The 17,550-nt window shown below is 38.6% G+C and overlaps 1 protein-coding gene across 1 annotated transcript; it reads left to right on the forward strand.

Annotated features, from left to right (window-relative positions):
* The first annotated feature begins 3,754 nt into the window (after window positions 1–3,754).
* On the forward strand, window positions 3,755–11,217 carry LOC121508537 (ras-related protein Rab-33B-like). The gene is made up of 3 exons (XM_041785464.1): window positions 3,755–4,286; window positions 10,344–10,522; window positions 10,625–11,217. The coding sequence occupies exons 1-3, from the start codon at window positions 4,068–4,070 to the stop codon at window positions 10,944–10,946; spliced, it is 720 nt and encodes a 239-aa protein (XP_041641398.1). The 5' UTR covers window positions 3,755–4,067; the 3' UTR covers window positions 10,947–11,217.
* The last annotated feature ends 6,333 nt before the right edge of the window (window positions 11,218–17,550 follow it).

The raw sequence follows: 17,550 nt of genomic DNA on the forward strand, positions 1-17,550 counted from the left end.
TACCTGCAATTCGTCTTTTTTTTACTCTGTTCCCCACTTTTTTTTTCTTCCAGCACTCTCATTTCTTCCCCTTTTTCCCTTTAATTTGGGTTCTAATGTGAAAGATGAAATCTGAGATGGTGATGTAAGATATCTCTGGATTTTTGTATTAAAACTAAACGAAAGAAAAACGACTTCTTGGGAACTTTTTATGTGGTCGCTGTTGAAATCACAAATCTGTGCTAGTGTTTTCAAATGGGAGAAGCCTGGATTATTCATGATTCTGTTTTTCTGAGCTTAAAGTGAGGATGGTGGGAACATCAACCTTATAAAACTAATCATGACATTGTTCACTACTAGACCTTAGTGTCTAGTGGATGGCAACACTTAAACACCTCCTTGAACTATAATAATAGTGAAAAACAAATACTTCCTTTCCACAACGGCATCACTTAACCTTCCCTTATGTTACTCAAACATGAAGGCAAGCTGTCAACTATGCAAGTCTTATGACTTTTTTAGAGGCAAATTATGATTAAGAAAGATAATAAAAACATGTCCATCCAGGGAGCCAATTGTGTGGATTATTCATATAGTCCATTAACTTTGCGATTTTCTTGAAGCTGAAGCAGAGCTGATCTGACTTGTCTGCGACTTTACTTTGATACAGTCTCAACCAAAGAAACTGCTGACCACACAGAATTAAAGGCATCATAGCATTTTGGCTGGACTATCACACATACACATAACTACAGCCTGGACATGGAGACCAGGGAGTGTGGACACAGACTCCTTCATGGTTATCCTGACTTCTTTGATTGGGATGCCTGAGCAGTTTTATTACTGCCCCAATTCCAAAAAAGTTAGGACATTGTACAAAATGTGAACAACAATGATTTGCAAATCCGTTTCAACTAATATTCTGTTTGATACAGCGCAGAGAGAATACACTTAATGTTCAAACTCAAACTTTTTTTTGATAATGCACAAACATTTTGAATTAGGTGTTTTCAGCATGTTCCCATAAGTTGGGACAGGAACAAGAAAAGACTGAAAAGGTGGAATTCTCAGGAAACATGGAATATTCAGCAGGTTTTTAGGTTCATTGGTAACAGGTTTGAGTACTATGATATGGTATTAAAGAGCAGTCTTGAGGCTCTCTCCTTTGTGAAAGACAGTGTAGGCAAATTAGGGAGTTCATAGCTGCAGCCTGTAGTATCATACAAAGATTCAGAGAAAAATCTGCACTTCAGAAAAAGCCAAAAACCAATATTATGCGCCCATGACCTTTGATCCATCAGTCAACACTACATTTAAACCAGAGTCATTTATTGATGAGAATTACAATACAGACTCAGAAACACACCAGAACACCATCATCGGTGAACTCAGTGCATTTTTGCATCTTCACGTAAGTTAAGACTGTACCATGCAAAGCAAAAGCAACAACATCGAGAAACACTGCCGGCTGGTCTGAGCCTGAGTGCTTCTGAATGCTCAGGACGTCCAGGAGGGGGCAGCAGTAGATCACTCTCAATGAGGTGCTGACTACATGGAGCTGCTGAAGTGAGGAGTTGGTGTGAATGGGTTATTGACAGGACATACCAGGTTACAGGCCATTTCCTATCCTAGAGCCTGAACTGAAAATGTTCATATTGCATGTTGAGAAGTAAGCATTACAACAGAAAACCACCACAAGGATAAAAAACTACAAGAATTTAAAAAACATAGATTACAAAGATACAGTAATACTAAAAACACAAACATACTAGATAGAGACAAAGAGCAACTACAGGAATGAAAAAACAGTCAAAAGAGAAACAAATCACTCAAGACCACAAAACAGAATCTTGGATAAATAATTTCAAAAAGAAACCACAAATTAAAGCAAAAATCATCACAAATAACAGCTAATGCTTGTGAATGTCACACTTGTCCATCTCTGTTGTAATTGGGGGGGTAAAATGTACATTAAAACAGAATGGAATTATTTGCAAATCCCACAACCTGCATTTGATTCACAATAGAACCCAGACTACATATCAGATGTTGAAATTTAGACATTTTAGCATATCCTGAAAAATATTAGCTCAGCTTGAATTTGATGGCAGCAACACTTCTCTTAAAAGTAGGGACAGGGCAAAAAAAGGCCAGAAAAGTAAGTGATACTGGTAAAACAGCTGAAGGAACATTTTTCTACTGATAAGGTTTATTGCCAACAGGTCAGTATTATGACTGGGTATAAAAAGAGCATTTTAGAGAGGCAGAGTCTCTCTGAGGTAAAGATGGACAGAGGTTCACCAATCTGCTAAAAAAAAACAAAAAACAAAACTGTCTAAAAATCAAGGAACAATTTCAGAAAAATGTTCCTCAATGTAAATATCAATATATGTCCCCATGTTTTTTGAGTTGTTTTGCTGCCGTCAAATTCAAAAAGCTAGTATTTTCATGAAATGGTAAAATGTTTCCATTTCAACATGAACTGTGTTGTTTATGTTCTATTATGGATAATATATGGGTTTATACGATTTGCACTGATTCTGTTTTTCTTTACATTTCACACATTGCCCCAGCTTTTATGGATTGGGGTTGTACATTGTCATTTTTAGTTAACATGAATATTTCAGGGCAGTAATTCTGCATATTGTAGCTTAAAAATGTGTATTTGAATGCAAATAATCTGCCAATAAAGTGAATAAAGAAGCATTAAAATTGATTTTGGCCCTATCACCAAGGTCCAAGCTTCTCAAAATAATCTCAAAATGACTTTATATCAGACAAATTATAGTTTGGTAGATCCCTACAGACATCAGCTCTTGCTTGCTGATTACTGCGCAGTAAAATGCAAAAAATAAAAATTTATGATTTTAGGCAGAATGGATTTTGTGCCAATAGTGTTTGTGTATTTTTTATATGTTGTAGCTACTTGGTTTACACCTCAAAGTTGGGTTTGTCCTGTAACTTTGATCACTTAGAGCAGGGGTCATCAACTACATTTGTACAAGGGCCACCTTGTGTCTATGCAGACACTGTGAGGGCCTGTGTGTTAAATGGGCTAAATAAAAGAACTTTTTTCTAAATAGTATTGTATTTTCTTTGAAATGTACCATATTTTTAGCCTTTAGCAGTGAACTCAGTGCCTATTCACACAGTCCCTATACTGCAGTAAGCCACAAGGGGGCGATTAAGATATGTAAGCCATATTTCTGGGTCTGCCACCTTGTCTGATGTAAAAAAAAAAACGCTGTGTCCTCATTGGTGAAAAACACATTTAAAAAAAAGATATTTTGTTTCAATTCTCAGGCAATGAAAATAAACTCCCAACCCCTGGAACTGTTAAATTTACAGAAATCTGCTGCTTTAAAGCAAGAATGGACTTATGGGTAAGTTTGTCATGCATCTTTTTGCTAATAGGATTGATAAAAGTTGGGGTTTTTTGTAAAACTGATCAAACATCAAGCCAATCTTTAAAAATGTTTCAATCTCACTTATTTTTGGAGTTACTAAAATATCTGTAGGCATCATAAAATTAAGAGAGAAAAGACACTCTAAATACAGCAATATTTTCTTTCCTCAGCACTTTTGTTCAATTTAATGGATCTTCTGGGGGCCAGATGCAAAGCTGTGGGGGGCCTGATGTGGCCCCAGGGCCTCCATTAGATGATCAGTGCCTTAGAGGTTCAGTGTTTTGGTTCTGATTGTTCTTAGCTAAGCGAGAAAGAGCCTCTTAATGGCCTTTGCCAGGGGCCTCCAAATAACTAAAACCGGCCCTGAAGGGAAATCTAACTGAATCAAACCAAAGCCATGCTGATGCCTGCTCGTCATATGATCAATCTCCTCCCTCAGACTCCAATAATCACCATGCTGCCAAGTCAAACCAGAGAGGGAAACGCCGCAGACTTCTCTTTCAATTCCGTCTGCACCACGAGCGAAGAGTTTCAATGAGCATTTTGGTGGAATTTTACACATTTTCAAGAAACTTTTTCAGGAACGAGCGAAGTAACATCGTTGTTTTGCTGTCTTTAACGCCGGGTGCGTTTTTTGCGCATTTTTCTGGAGTGTTTTTTTTTTCTTCAAGCAACTTGTAAATGGAGTCGTCCCTTGAATTGTCAAACTCTATGAGCAGCGTGTCCTCGCTGCTGAATCGCTCTCGGACCTTTAAGGTGCTCGTTATTGGAGACTCCGGAGTGGGGAAGACCTGCCTCACACACCGGCTGTGCGCCGGAGAGTTCCCCAGCAGAGTGGAGGCCACCATCGGTGTGGACTTCCGCGAGAAAGTGCTGGATGTCGATGGAGAGAAAATTAAGGTAACTGGCATATTTTGTGCGTCAGTTAAAGCAGAGGCGCTAAAAGGCGGAGGCACTGGCCTCTGTTGATAACTTGGATTCCCACTGATACATTCAGTGGTGTTTAGGGGCTGTAAAACACTACACCAGCTTTAAATACAGCAGAGTAGATAGTCCACAACAAATCTTCCACATTAATGTTTTTCAACTGGTGGACTGGGACCTAAAAAGGGCCACTTTGCTATTTTCAATGGGTCGTGAATGTGTACCTGTGTAGCTATAGAGCTAAAGGCCTGCCTACTTTTTCAATAACTCTGGTTCTGGAAGTAAAATTGCCATTCAAATCCCCCACAGACATTTCACAAAACCCATGAATATCCATGACTATAAAACAAAAATGAAGAAAAAGGCAAAGGTACAAGACTGTTTACAGCCTATTTCTGTTAGAGGATGAAGGAACTACGTATCCCACAATCCATCTGATTGATTTTGTTGTTGTTCTGGATAGTTTTTAAAGGTGTCAAACCATGCATGTATCTTTACAGCAGTTTTCTCATTTGCAGTGATAATGTTGTTAGCTTATATTTTGCTTCATACTATGGCAGCATATTGTCATCATCAACAATCGATAGTCTGTGTGTAAGACATTTCCATGGTAACTGGAGAACCTACCAATCAGAGACGTTGTTTTGACACTAGGATTGTATTTTTGTTTTTGTTTTTATTTTTATTTTTATTTTTTGCTTACGTGTGTTTTTCTTTAAAAAGAGGTTGTTATATTACAAACATTTATCTTTTACAGGAGCATATATCATAATTTCACCCTAAGGTGGCTTGTGGTAAGTCTGCCTTGCATACTTTAGATAAATATTGCTGATAATCAAATCTGCTATGAAAACAATGAATAGGAATTTTTACTGCCGGAACCACACTGTTGAGTTCTGTTGGGCAAAGTGATTATGTATGGAAGCCCACAAGAGGATGCGCCTCCATTTATCCTTTATTACTCCATTCTGCCACTTAAAAAGGAAATGTTAACTTCTTTAAATCTCAGACTGTTATTCTGTGTCCTGTATTTCCTTTGTTACCACAGAGTAAATTAAACACAGGCATGCATGTCCTCCCAGGGTTTCTGATGCACTCTTGTTCAGTTATAGGTTTTATTCCATGTAAGGTCCAAAATGCAACATTTTTCATTTAGTAAATTTAAGTAACATTTTTTCTGAAATTTGGCTTGCAATGTTGGTCCTGAGGCTAAACCAGCTGAGAACAGCTGCTCAAGGAAAAAGACTCTATATAATACCAGGAAGGTACTATAAGGTGACTTAAGGGCTGTGCTTTTTAGTTTGAATGATATACATCTTTTTTATTCTGCATTGTTGGCTCTTAATATTCCCTGAGGTTCTCTGATAAAGTCCAGCTCTGCAGTGTTGCTCCACTGAATGAGTTATTTGTCCCACAGTGAGTGACTGAGAATTCTCTGGATTTCAGACTATCAGCAGACCTGCGTGAGTTTGCAGAACTAATGCACAACTAATGCACAACTAAAGCTGCCTGTAAATCACTCAACATTAAATGCTTGGTTTCAACCCCATGTAAGCCGTTGCACAAGCAGTCACATAAATATTACAAATTCAGGAAACCCAAGGTGTGATAAATTTATCACTGTCTTGGAGGCAAGATGAGATTATTATTGAGCACCATTCATGCACAAAGCAACACAACATGCTTTAAATAGTTAAAAACAGAACATTTACACCTTTAAAAGACAACAAAATACATCAAAAATTAAAAACATTAAAATGTAAAATATTGTAGAAAAAGACATTAAGGAAAAGTGAGAACTAAAAAAAACAAGATATCCTCAAATCGAGCCTCTGCTCTGCGTGCCTTAAGGTGTTAAAGTGCTCTGAGAGCCCTGAGTCTTATTTGCTCTTATCTGACAGATGGACACAGATTCACCAACGTGGTCTTGTCTAATCAAAACATATTGTGTTTAACAGTCCACAGGCCTGGACACGATGGACGACACGTGTTTTGGTTTGTGTGGGTGTTTTTGTGAGTGTTTTAAGCAATCACATGACAGGGGAAGTGTTTCGCCGTAGGACCCACGACTTTGTTCAGAACAAGAGATGGTTTCCAGCTTTGTGTCCATTTTATGATGAAGAAATTGGACAGTTGGGATTTCTTTTGTTCAGAATTAGTTTAACTGTTAGAGAAACATCTTAAAGTGTAGTTTTACCAGAGTCAACAATCAAGACCAATCCTGAAGTTACAATCCCCTCGTCAGAATCCCCCTCACTGGCAAAGTCCCGAATTTCTCTAGTTTTAATATAAATAAATGTGTTTTTTTCCGTAAATACAACAGAAATAGTCAGTAATTCTAAAATAATACTTAAAAAAAACCCTATCAAACAGAAGGTGAAAGAACCACGTTTTTGTGCCTATTTTAATCACAACTTTTTCCTATTTGTTGCAACATAAAAAGTAATTCTCATATCCGTGTGTCTTTGTTATGTTCTCATTTGAAAAAGTGAAACTTATTTACTAGTATAAATTAGACTCAGGCTCTTCCTCTCCACATTATTTGTCAATTCCATCACAATATGTACAAGCTATAGGGAACTTTAACCTGCGGTGATATGTATGTCACCGTCTGAACCTGCATGATTTGCACTACAATCCCAAGTTATTACCAAATAAACAAGTTAAAAGCAAATAACAGTGACTAAGTTGAACAAGTTATTACCAAACCAACAAATATGTGTTTCAGTATAAGTCCTAAATCGACTAAAACACCTTACAAAAAGGTCATTGATCAATCAAGGTAAGATTGGAGAAAAGTCTTGCCCAAACCAAGTTTCATGTCTGTCCCCAAAAAAATAAATTCACACCATGTGTACAGTTAATCCCAAGAAGTTTCGGTCAGTCGCCAAATTCCTTATTAAGTTTTATGTCAACCTACTTGTTATATACGGAGTCAAATCTAAGATTTGTCTCACTTGTAAATAATTCTGTCCACAAACACTGTAATTTATTCAGTATTTACATGTTTCATTGGAATTAAAAATTAAAAATTAAACAATGGAGATCCCAAATCAGTTAAGTAATATCAGCCATGTCTTCTTTCCTCCAAGTCAATACAAAATTCAAACTAAGTCTAAATCATAGTAATAATAATAATAGTCCTTTACATGTATCCCTCATGGATCTATGGTCAGCAAAGTAATATGATGAACATCAGCAAACCCACACTAGGATTGTAAGCCTGGCCTGATTTGATCAGTCAAGATATCACAGGATAGACACATAATTAGAATTTATATACCTTCCTCTGAAAGACAAGAGTGTACAGGTGCATCTAAACAAATGGAATGTCAGGTAAAATTTCATTTTTTCCCTGTGATTTACTTCAGAAAGTTACATTTCCATATATAATTTGTATTCAACTGAAACTGACATATTTTAAAACGTTTTTGTTGTAATCATGATAATTACGGCTTACAGCTCACAAAAATTAAATATCCACTATCTTTAAATATTTAAATATTGTGGAAAAGTAAAATTTGCAAAGGTTTTCTAAACCTTCATTCTCTCATTCCGGTTCAGTACACACAACTGCAATCATGGAGAAGACTGCTTACTTGACAAAGGTCCAGAAGACAATCATTGGCACCTGACAAAGAGGGGGAAGCTACAGAAGGTCATTGCTGAAAGGGCAGGCTGTTCTTAAAGGCTGTGTCAAAACATATTCATGTGAAGTTGACTGGAAAGGAAAAGTGTGGTAAGAAAAGGTGCAAACGTAACAGGAATGAGCTCAGCCTTGAGAGGACTGTCAAACGCAGCAGATTCAGTAATTTAGGGGAGCTTCACAAACCACTAAGTTTCCAGCCAATCCTGTACTTCAGATGTCATCAGCATCTCATCTGGGATAAGGAAAAAAAGAACTTGGCTGTTACCTAGTGTTCCAAAGTCCTGTTTTCAGATGAAAGTAATTTTTGATTTCATTTGGAAATCAAGGTCCATCATCTGAAGGATGATCGGAGAGGCCTAGAATCTAAGGTGCTTGAAGTCCAGTGTTTTCAGTTTCCACAGTCAGTGATGGTATGGGGTGCCCTGTCATCTGCTGCTGTTGGTCCACTGGTCTTTATCAAGTCCAGAATCAACGCTGGCAGCCATCTACCCGGAGATTTTAGAGCACTTCATGCTTCCATCTGCTGAGAAGCTTTATGGAGATGATTTCCCTTTCCAGCAGGACTTGGCACCTGCCCACAGTGAAGCCAAAACTACTAGAAACTGGTTTACTGACCATGGTATTACTGTGTTTGATCTCTGGGGAATTGTCAAGAGGAAGATGAGGGACACCGGACTCAACAATACAGATGAGCTGAAGGCTGCTATCAGAGCAACATGGGCTTTATAACACCTCAGCAGTAGGCTCCATGACACGTTGCACTGATGCAGTAATTTGTGCAAAAGGAGTCAAACCAAATACTGAGGGCACAAATAAGCAGAATTTTCCATATGGTCAACATTTCAGTATTATAAATCATTTTAGGACTAGTGTTTTGTGATATTATAATATTCTGTGATAGTGAGTTTTATGAGCTTTGAGCTGTAAGCATCAACATTAAAACAAAAATTGTTTTGATGAGTCTAGAATACATGGAAGTTTCACTTCTTGAATCAAATCACCAGGGAAAAACAAACTTTTTCAGGATATTTGAATTTTTTTGGATGAGCCTGTATTTCATAACTTTGCAAAGGAGATGGATACGCCGATTTCTTTGTTTCTCCCTTTAGCAAATCTATCTTGCAAAGCTCCCATCTGAACCGTTTGGGCCTGGTTAGAATGTGACAGCACCAATCAGCGATGAGGGGCGTACTTTCAGGCATGGCGGAGTTGTGACACAAGCAAGCAGCAACAAGAGGCCGATGCCGTTATGGCGGAAGACATTAGTGTGGATGCAGCCAAAGCGCCATTTTTATCAGAACCTGATGACATTTCTTCTTTCAAAGAAGAACAAAGAAGAGCAGTGAGTTGTTTTCTTTTCAAAAATGACAAAAGTCATGTACTGACATGTCTACAGTCGCCATGGTTCTCATTATGCAGTTCTATATGGAGTTTATTCCTCAGTTGCTGCGCACATGTACCTCGGTAGCGGCGATGACGTCACGTGTTTTGTTGCTCTGATTGGCCCATAAAGATGTGACAGACAGAACGTTCATCCAATCACCCCCCGAGATTTTTTTCAAAGGCTCTGCCCTTTCCCAAACGCTGTATGTTGAAGGTTTTCCAGATGGGTGTGTGAAACAAATCCGTCTGTCGTGTCAGGTTATGTATTTCACGCATTAAATTGAATTCAGATATCAGAAAAGAATCAACAATGATATGAGAGGTGAAGACGGTTTCCTCTCAGTTATTACAGTGGGCAAATGTACAAGTGGTTGAGCCCAGGCCCCGAAGGCCCATCCATTTTAGTCCAAGTCAATGCCATTTTAACCAGTGTATGTCTAATTTGAGCAGTAGACCCAAAATAAGAGAACAAGCTCCCCCCCACCCCCCACCCCCAGCCCAGACTAAATGTCCCCCACATTGCTTACTTTTGAAGTGCATCCTAAAACCTTTTTTTTGTCATTTAGCTTTTTAGTATGTATGAGAGTTGTTTGGTCTCTATCTTTGTCTTTTTTTATGTTTTAATGTCATTTTATGACTTAGTTTGTTTCACAGTGCTTTTTGTGGTTCATGTGTTTTTATTCCTGAAGAGTTTTTATATCTGCTTCTAAATTGCTGGGCTTTACTTTATAAACTTTATAAGAGTAATATTTAAGAAAATACAGACCTACAGAGACATATGACTTTCTAACATCACTCCATGTTGATTCTTTCTTCATGTTCCCCCTCTGTGATGACTCATTTTTCTGCCTGGTTGTTTTCGTGCCTGATTTTGGGTATTTCAGCACATGATTTCTTTCCCTTTCCTTGCCTTCCTTCTCATTTACTTCCTCTTTCTTCTGTTTTGAATCCTCCACTTCTCCTCATCTCTTAATTTCTCCCTCTTGTTCTCTCTCTGCCAGCTCCAACTGTGGGACACAGCAGGACAGGAGCGCTTCCGCAAGTCGATGGTGCAACATTACTACCGTAATGTCCATGCTGTCCTCTTCATATATGATGTTATCCGCCCCGCCAGCTTCAATGGCCTGTCTGCCTGGGTGGAGGAGTGCAGGCAGAACTCCCTGGGACAGGACATCCCCAGGTAACTACTACAACTCTCTCTGCATGTTTGTCTTTTCCACTTCACTCAACAAGTAACTCATCCTCTGGCATTGTCCACTCCTGCTGCCTGACCTCTTCTCAGGTTCCTGGTCGGTAATAAGAGTGACCTCCGTGACCCCCGCAGGACTGAGGGCCAGGTGAGCCAGGAGCTGGCGTTGAGCTTCGCCAGAGCTCATGGCATGTTGTTTTTTGAGACTTCTGCCAAAAACCCTCCAAACAAATGTGTTCGACATGGCGAACGGGAGGTGTCCTATCAGCAGGATAAGCTGGAGGACATCGTTGTTGCTCTAGGTGCCAAATTAAAGAGGCAGAAGAAATTTTCAGGAGTGAACGCCCCACCGCATGCCGGGACCTTCAATGTGAGCAGGAAAAGGGTGGAGAAGGAGCAGTGGCCATGCTGCTGAGACACAGACACAGAGAAAAATGAACTCTCAGATGGCAGAATGGGACCTTTGAATGAATGATGTGTGTGTGAACTGAGATAAGTTAATGTTTACTTTTGACCAAAGATAAAAACATGCCATACTTTTACATATGAAATGAAGTTTTCCTCACCCTGAAACAAAACTTTAATATATACACTCTTAAAAATGTGAATGTCTTTGTAGAAATGTTGTGTATATGTTTGATTTTATTGTTTTCATATCTGGCAAATAAAAGACTGTGAAAGTATTAGTTGATGGGGCTCTGATCAAAAGTGACTTTTTAGTTTCCCTGTCTGTTGTTCTTACACTGAGACCAGATATGGCTGAGCTCATTGGGATGTAAAAGAACAGTAAGCCACGATGAGTATTTGTGCTGCACAATCCACTATTGGATTGTTTCAGCTTTAAATATACTGGTGATGTGGCTCCATTGCCTTTTATTTTGGGCTTCATGACTGTAGGGACTGACATCAGCTGACATGAAGCAACTGTGCTCAAGGGCATACAAGAGGGGAAAAAAGCAAGACTGACTGCCCCGATGGAGGGAAGAGTTCATACAGGGCCTGAAATATTTGTGTAGTTGCTGTTTGGATGTGTTTCTCTCAAGGGCTGCACGGTGGAGTAGTGGTTTGTGTTGTCATCTTACAGCAAGAAGGTTCTTGATTTGAATCCCTGTTGGTCAGGGCCTTTCTGTATGCAGTTTGCATATGCAGTACTTTGGCTTCCTCTTACAGTCCAAAGACGTGCTTGTTAGCCTTATTGGTGACAGTAAGCTGGAGTCGAACAGTAACTTACTGTTTCACCTTGCATTCACATATGTGTCCAGCTGAGCATTGTTCTGAATACATGTCTTTATGTTACACATTACTGGAAGATACCAGAGAGCTTAGCCTGTATACAACCACCTGTGTGGGATATAAACTAAAGTAACATTGATGACTACATCAGATCAGCTCAGACTAATGACTGGTGGTCAGAACACATTAACTGCTTCTCAAATCCAAGGAAGGATCCTGAACGGCATTTTTTAAAGGATACTATGTCATTGACTGCTGTCAGAGGACTGTTCTAACATCAAGGATCCTCAAAATTCTTTGAACAGAGAACTTTCATGGATACAAATAAAGGTGCATCTCAATAAAATGGAATATGGAGAAGTTGATTTATTTCAGTAATTCATTTCAAAAAGTGAAACTTTTTTATTTATAGATTCATTATTCACAGACTGATATATTTCTTTTAATTTTGATGATTATGGCTTACAGCTAATGAAAACCCAAAGTTCACTATCTCAGAAAATCAGACTATTACTTAAAACCCATTTTTTATAAAGGATTTTTAACACAAAATTGTTGAACTACTGAAAAGTATGAACATGTTCAGCACTCAATACTTGGTCATTTCACATGAATTACTGCAGTAATGCAGCGTGGCATGAAAGCGATCAGCCTATAGCACTGCTGAGGTGTTATGGAAGCCCAGGTTGCTCTGATAGTGGCCTTCAGGTCTTCTGCATTTAGGTTTCGGTTTAGCTCAGGCCAGTTTGCTGGCCAAACAAGCACAAGGATGCCATGGCAATATATCTCCAACCTGAATTTCGTGTAGGTGTGAGTGTTTCTAGTTGTTTGTCAGCCCTGTGTTTGACTGTTGATAAGGTCAGGCTTTGCCTCACAAGCAATGATAATTATAGCAAGCTACTTGCAAAGCATTATGGTATGTTTACAGCAAGAACCAGGAAGACTGCATTTAAAAGCTTTTCTCCTTTAAAATGTGAAAATTCTCCATGAAACAAAAATGTTGATTTTTCTGTGAAGGGAATACACCTGGGCAGTTCTTTTAATTGAACAAAACAAGAAGTACACAGTAGAGGTGGGCAGGGCTGCCAGCATGCCTCTACTCATCATTTTGATTGGGAACGCCTTGGCAGAGGAATTTATTTACTCTGAGGAGATACCCTGAGGACACCACTGTCCATGCTTATTCGGCAAGTACAAATTACCCAGTATGAAGTCTGGTAAGCAGGATTTGAGGGGGTAAAAATCTCAGTAAAAATGTAACTTGGTCTACCAGTGTGGTCATCTGACCTCTGTCATCAATAAGGCATTTTTGCCCAGAGAACTGACTGGATATTTTCTCTTTATTAGACCATTTTCATTAGAGATGGTTGTGAATGAAATCCTAGTAGATTGACAGTTTATGAAATACTCAGACCAGCCCATCTACCAGCAACAACCATGGCTAGTTCAAAGTCATTTAAATCCCCTTTCTTCACGAATTTTGATGCTGATGCTCTTGACCATGTCTACATACCTAAATGCATTGGTTGCTGCCATGCAATTGGCTAATTGCATGTTTATGTTAATGAGCAGTTGAACAGGTGTACCTAATAAAGTGATCGATGAGTGTTTGATTGCACATAAGTGAATGTTAATGTGCAGTGTTGGTTATTAAAATCACAGAAGAAAACAGCAATTTGGTCAGATGCAGACACTGCTTGTGGCACCAGTCACAACTTTATAAAAAGACTCATTTATTTCAGTGTGTTTTTCATACTTGGATGAAGACATTGCCATTTTTTTATCTTGACTTTATATAGCTTTCAAAATGTTCCTACAAAATAAAAAATGACCACTGATTAAAAATAAGAAATGGTGCATGTCCTGACTTGTCTTACATTGTTCTGTACACATTTGAAGTTGATACAGTCTAATACAGTCTAATCCTGGCTGTTAAGGCCTTCCCACCAGAGGACTATGTGCAAATGGATCAAACATCACAGCAGTCATGCACCGGTCTTGTGCATGAGCAGTGAGGGCGTCGGAAAGTGTATCACATGTGTTGTGACTCTGTGTCCAATCGCTGATTCAGAGGTCGTCACATGATGAGGGCAAACCTCTGCTGCTGTGCGGTCTGGACTCTGCAGACCAAGCAACAGAGCAAAGGTAATACGTGTGTGTGGGTGTGTGTGTGTGTGTGTGCAAATGCCAGTGTCACATTGGTGCAACATTCAGGAAGCAAATGGCAGAAGTCTTTCACTAGACTCGGGAGAAGAACTGTGGAGAGAAAGACAGCAGTTCTCTGTGCTTTCCTCTGAATTTCTACCAGTTTTGAATGAAATGAATAAATGGAGACAATGTAAATAAGCAAGAGAATAAGTGTAATATACTTACAAAATATGTTTACTGCCACTTTTCTAGAGAAGCAACACAAGTGTCTGATAACCAAAAATAATTCACTTTTTGTTACAAGTTTTCTCTATGGCTATTCTTCAGAGAGTCTCTATTTAGGGGCTATACATTAATTTTTGCACAACAAGATCTAAAGACTTATCAAAGACAGCAGCTCAAAAAATAGAAGTTTACCTCTGGTTTTTAGTCTAAAAAGTTTGTTACTGAACAATAGAGGACATATTTGTTTACCAAGCAGCAGGAGATTATTGAAAGTTTCATTTGATTTTAATCACTGGCCATTTAAGATTCAGTATGTGGACAATAAATATGAAAATCAAGAACCTACACCAGCACTTAGATTAAATCTATCTCTATCTAAATCTATACGTGCTAAAGATTTCTGATTAGTAAGTTCCAAGGAAATAAATGTGATGTTCCATTGTGGCCTACTAATGTTTTAAATGTCAGTCTCCATTGGTATCAGTTGTGTAGCGTGGAAAGATTCACACATACAAGAGTGCGTACAAAAATAAGAGCACACTATCAGACAGCTGAAGTTTAACTTTCATACACTTCTTTACTTGTATGGCAATTTCTTTTGTGTGTGTGGAGTTGTTGTTTTTATTCAAGTTTGAAGCTATGACTGTTCTATGAAAACAGAAAGTGCCATTTCTGTAGAAGTCTTGACATCTAACAATATTTGTTTGAAGAATGCAGTTGTATTGTTCTTTAACTGGTGACCTTGCAACACTTCTGGTGTTTATAAAATCTTAAAAGTCCCCTTAAAGTCTACAAACTGTTTCACATTCTACTATAGTAAATTAGACATTAAGTATAAAATTAATTAAAGGCAGCTCAAAGTTTATTTACATCATTAAAGTTATGTTTGCAAATAGTCAGTCATATAAATAGTTGAATGTTGAGGTTAATAAACACCTCCTGATCAGGAGAACCACATCCATTGAGGCACATCCATTTCCTGAGAGGGGCGGAGTCATGGGCGGAGTCAGACAGCTCAATAACATTTAAAGCCACAGACACAGAAACAGCTCATTCTGAGCAGGGTTGAAACAGAGGGGTTTTTAGACATACAAAAATCCAATGCTGGCATGTTTTTTTTAGCAGCAGACTTCACAGGCATGTTTTGGGGACCTCTGAGACCAATATAAACTTGTCTTAAAAGGGTAAAATATATCTCCTGTAAGAGTTGTAAAGGCCACATCAGGTTCTTGTTTGTAGCGTTCTCTCTTTTCTCTGGCATGTCTGCTCTGATTTGACTGCATTTCAAATGAGCTGATTTGCTCAAAAACAGCATGATTTACTGCTCTGATGTTGGTGCTCAGCCTTTCATCAATCAGCTGCATTATGATTCACTCCTGATAAATTATTCCTCTCAATTCAAATCCTCTATTTGCAGGTATCTCTTGAAAACTTGTTACTTGACTATGCTGCCATCTGCTGGACTTAGCCAGGACTAAAATGTGCGACACTATCTCCAGTCAGAGGCTGTTACCTTAGGAAAAAATAATTATCCAGCTTAAACACTGCTATCATTACTGTTGTGTGATTGCACAAAAATGAATTTACATATTTAAAATGGATATGTTATTTTCAATCTTTTTATGAAACACTAGGTTTATTATAACCTTGCAAAAAGGATGGATTGGTCCATGTATCTCATCAGGGAAATCCATCTTGTTCAAACCTCCCATCTGAAAGGAATGTGCCAGGTCTGAGAACAGACCTGACCAATCAGAGTCATTTGAGGAGAATGAGGTGGTAGCTACAGGCGGAGTTTAGTTACTGGAAGCTGATGGTGATGGCTGCCATTGCTGTAGTGATTACCCCAGATGTAGTGATAATATTGGAGCACTTTAATCAGAACTGGGCCAACAGCCACACTGAAAGTTTCTCTCCGCAGAGAGAGTGCAGATGTTTTTGCATTTCTTCCTACTGGCTTCTGAGTTTTATCTGCTAAGAAGCTCCACTTTTCATAAGCTACAGCAGCGCCTGTCTTGTTGCTCTGATTGGCCTGTAATGAATGTGACATCTGGTCCCCTTATGATAAATTTTTTTAAAAAGTCCTTCCCTTCCCTAACACTTTGTATGGGAAGTTTCTCAGATGAATGTGAAGTATTTCCTATGCAATGTGAAGCAGTCTATCTGGTGTATCAGGTTAGCTTTATAAGATGACTACTAGATTCTAGATCATAGTTTAGAGCATTGGTTCCCAATCCTGGGGCAGAGTACCCCTTAGCGGGCTCTCAAGACAGGTATGAGGGTTTGTGTGCTCTAAGGTGGTCAAAATTAGATTTTGCACATATTAACTGAAACCAAGATACACTTCTGGGTCACATATCGCCTGTATTTTCTTTTGCATGTGCCTCATAAAACCACTGGAGGGCAACACAGACGATGCATCCTAAATTTAAGCAGAATTCTAATGTAACTGTTCTAATACAAGCTATGGTTTTTACCAGTACAGAGGTATTATGTCACTCATGATGTTTGAATATTAAAAGATACTTACTCCTCTCACTAATTCTAATATCTCTATATTTATTCTGGCTCTGCGTGGCGCAGGCCTGCAGGAGCTCTCGGACAGTGTGTGTTATGCAATCACAGTTCACTCTCTCCCTCTCTCTCTCCATGCAGTCCACATGGGACTGTAATCCTCTTGAAAACAGCATGAAGGATGTCTGATCCTGCACTCAGTCACAGCAAAGACAGCATGATTTCAATGCATTTCAGGGCTGATTTCTAAAAGTTAAAGTACCAAATCTTAAGTCACCTACAACATGCCATGTAGTAGAAAAATGTCAGTCTCGCAAGAATGAAACGTTTTGTGCACAATTCCTGTAAACCTCACTTTGGAATTCTGGCCTTATCTAACTATCTTGGATTTAAGATTAGCAAAACATTGGTTCAAATACAACTTTAACAGATACACCAGCTGCAATACAACTCATATAATATTGAGTCAAACCATCCCAGCGTACAGCTGTCTGTAAACATTTGACAGAAGCTCTGACAAAGAAGGGACATGTAGGTCTGCTTAGTCCTGATCATAAAGTCAGTAGAAACAAGCAGAAAACGGAGACTGAATTTATGCCATTTATTGTCACAAAAAAATCTTTTTTACCTGCCCTGGTGGCTGGTAGGGTTAGTAAATTCATCAGACACTGCTAAAAAATAACTGCATTTGACTAGTGGTGGGTGCAAATTTTATACACTGCTGTAGTCTAAGGACTGAAGAGAAATGCCACTTGTTAGAGGTAGAAGAAGCACAAGACTATCATAGACTATTGTCTATAAATCTGCTCAAGCAAAAGTAAAAAGAAGATAATTTAAAGTTTACTCAAAGTACTGTACAGTGAATTGTGGTATTTCTTTAATGTGCAGTAGGCTAACAA

The sequence above is a fragment of the Cheilinus undulatus genome, linkage group 4 (genome assembly GCF_018320785.1).
Source record: "Cheilinus undulatus linkage group 4, ASM1832078v1, whole genome shotgun sequence".
NCBI lineage: Eukaryota > Metazoa > Chordata > Actinopteri > Labriformes > Labridae > Cheilinus > Cheilinus undulatus.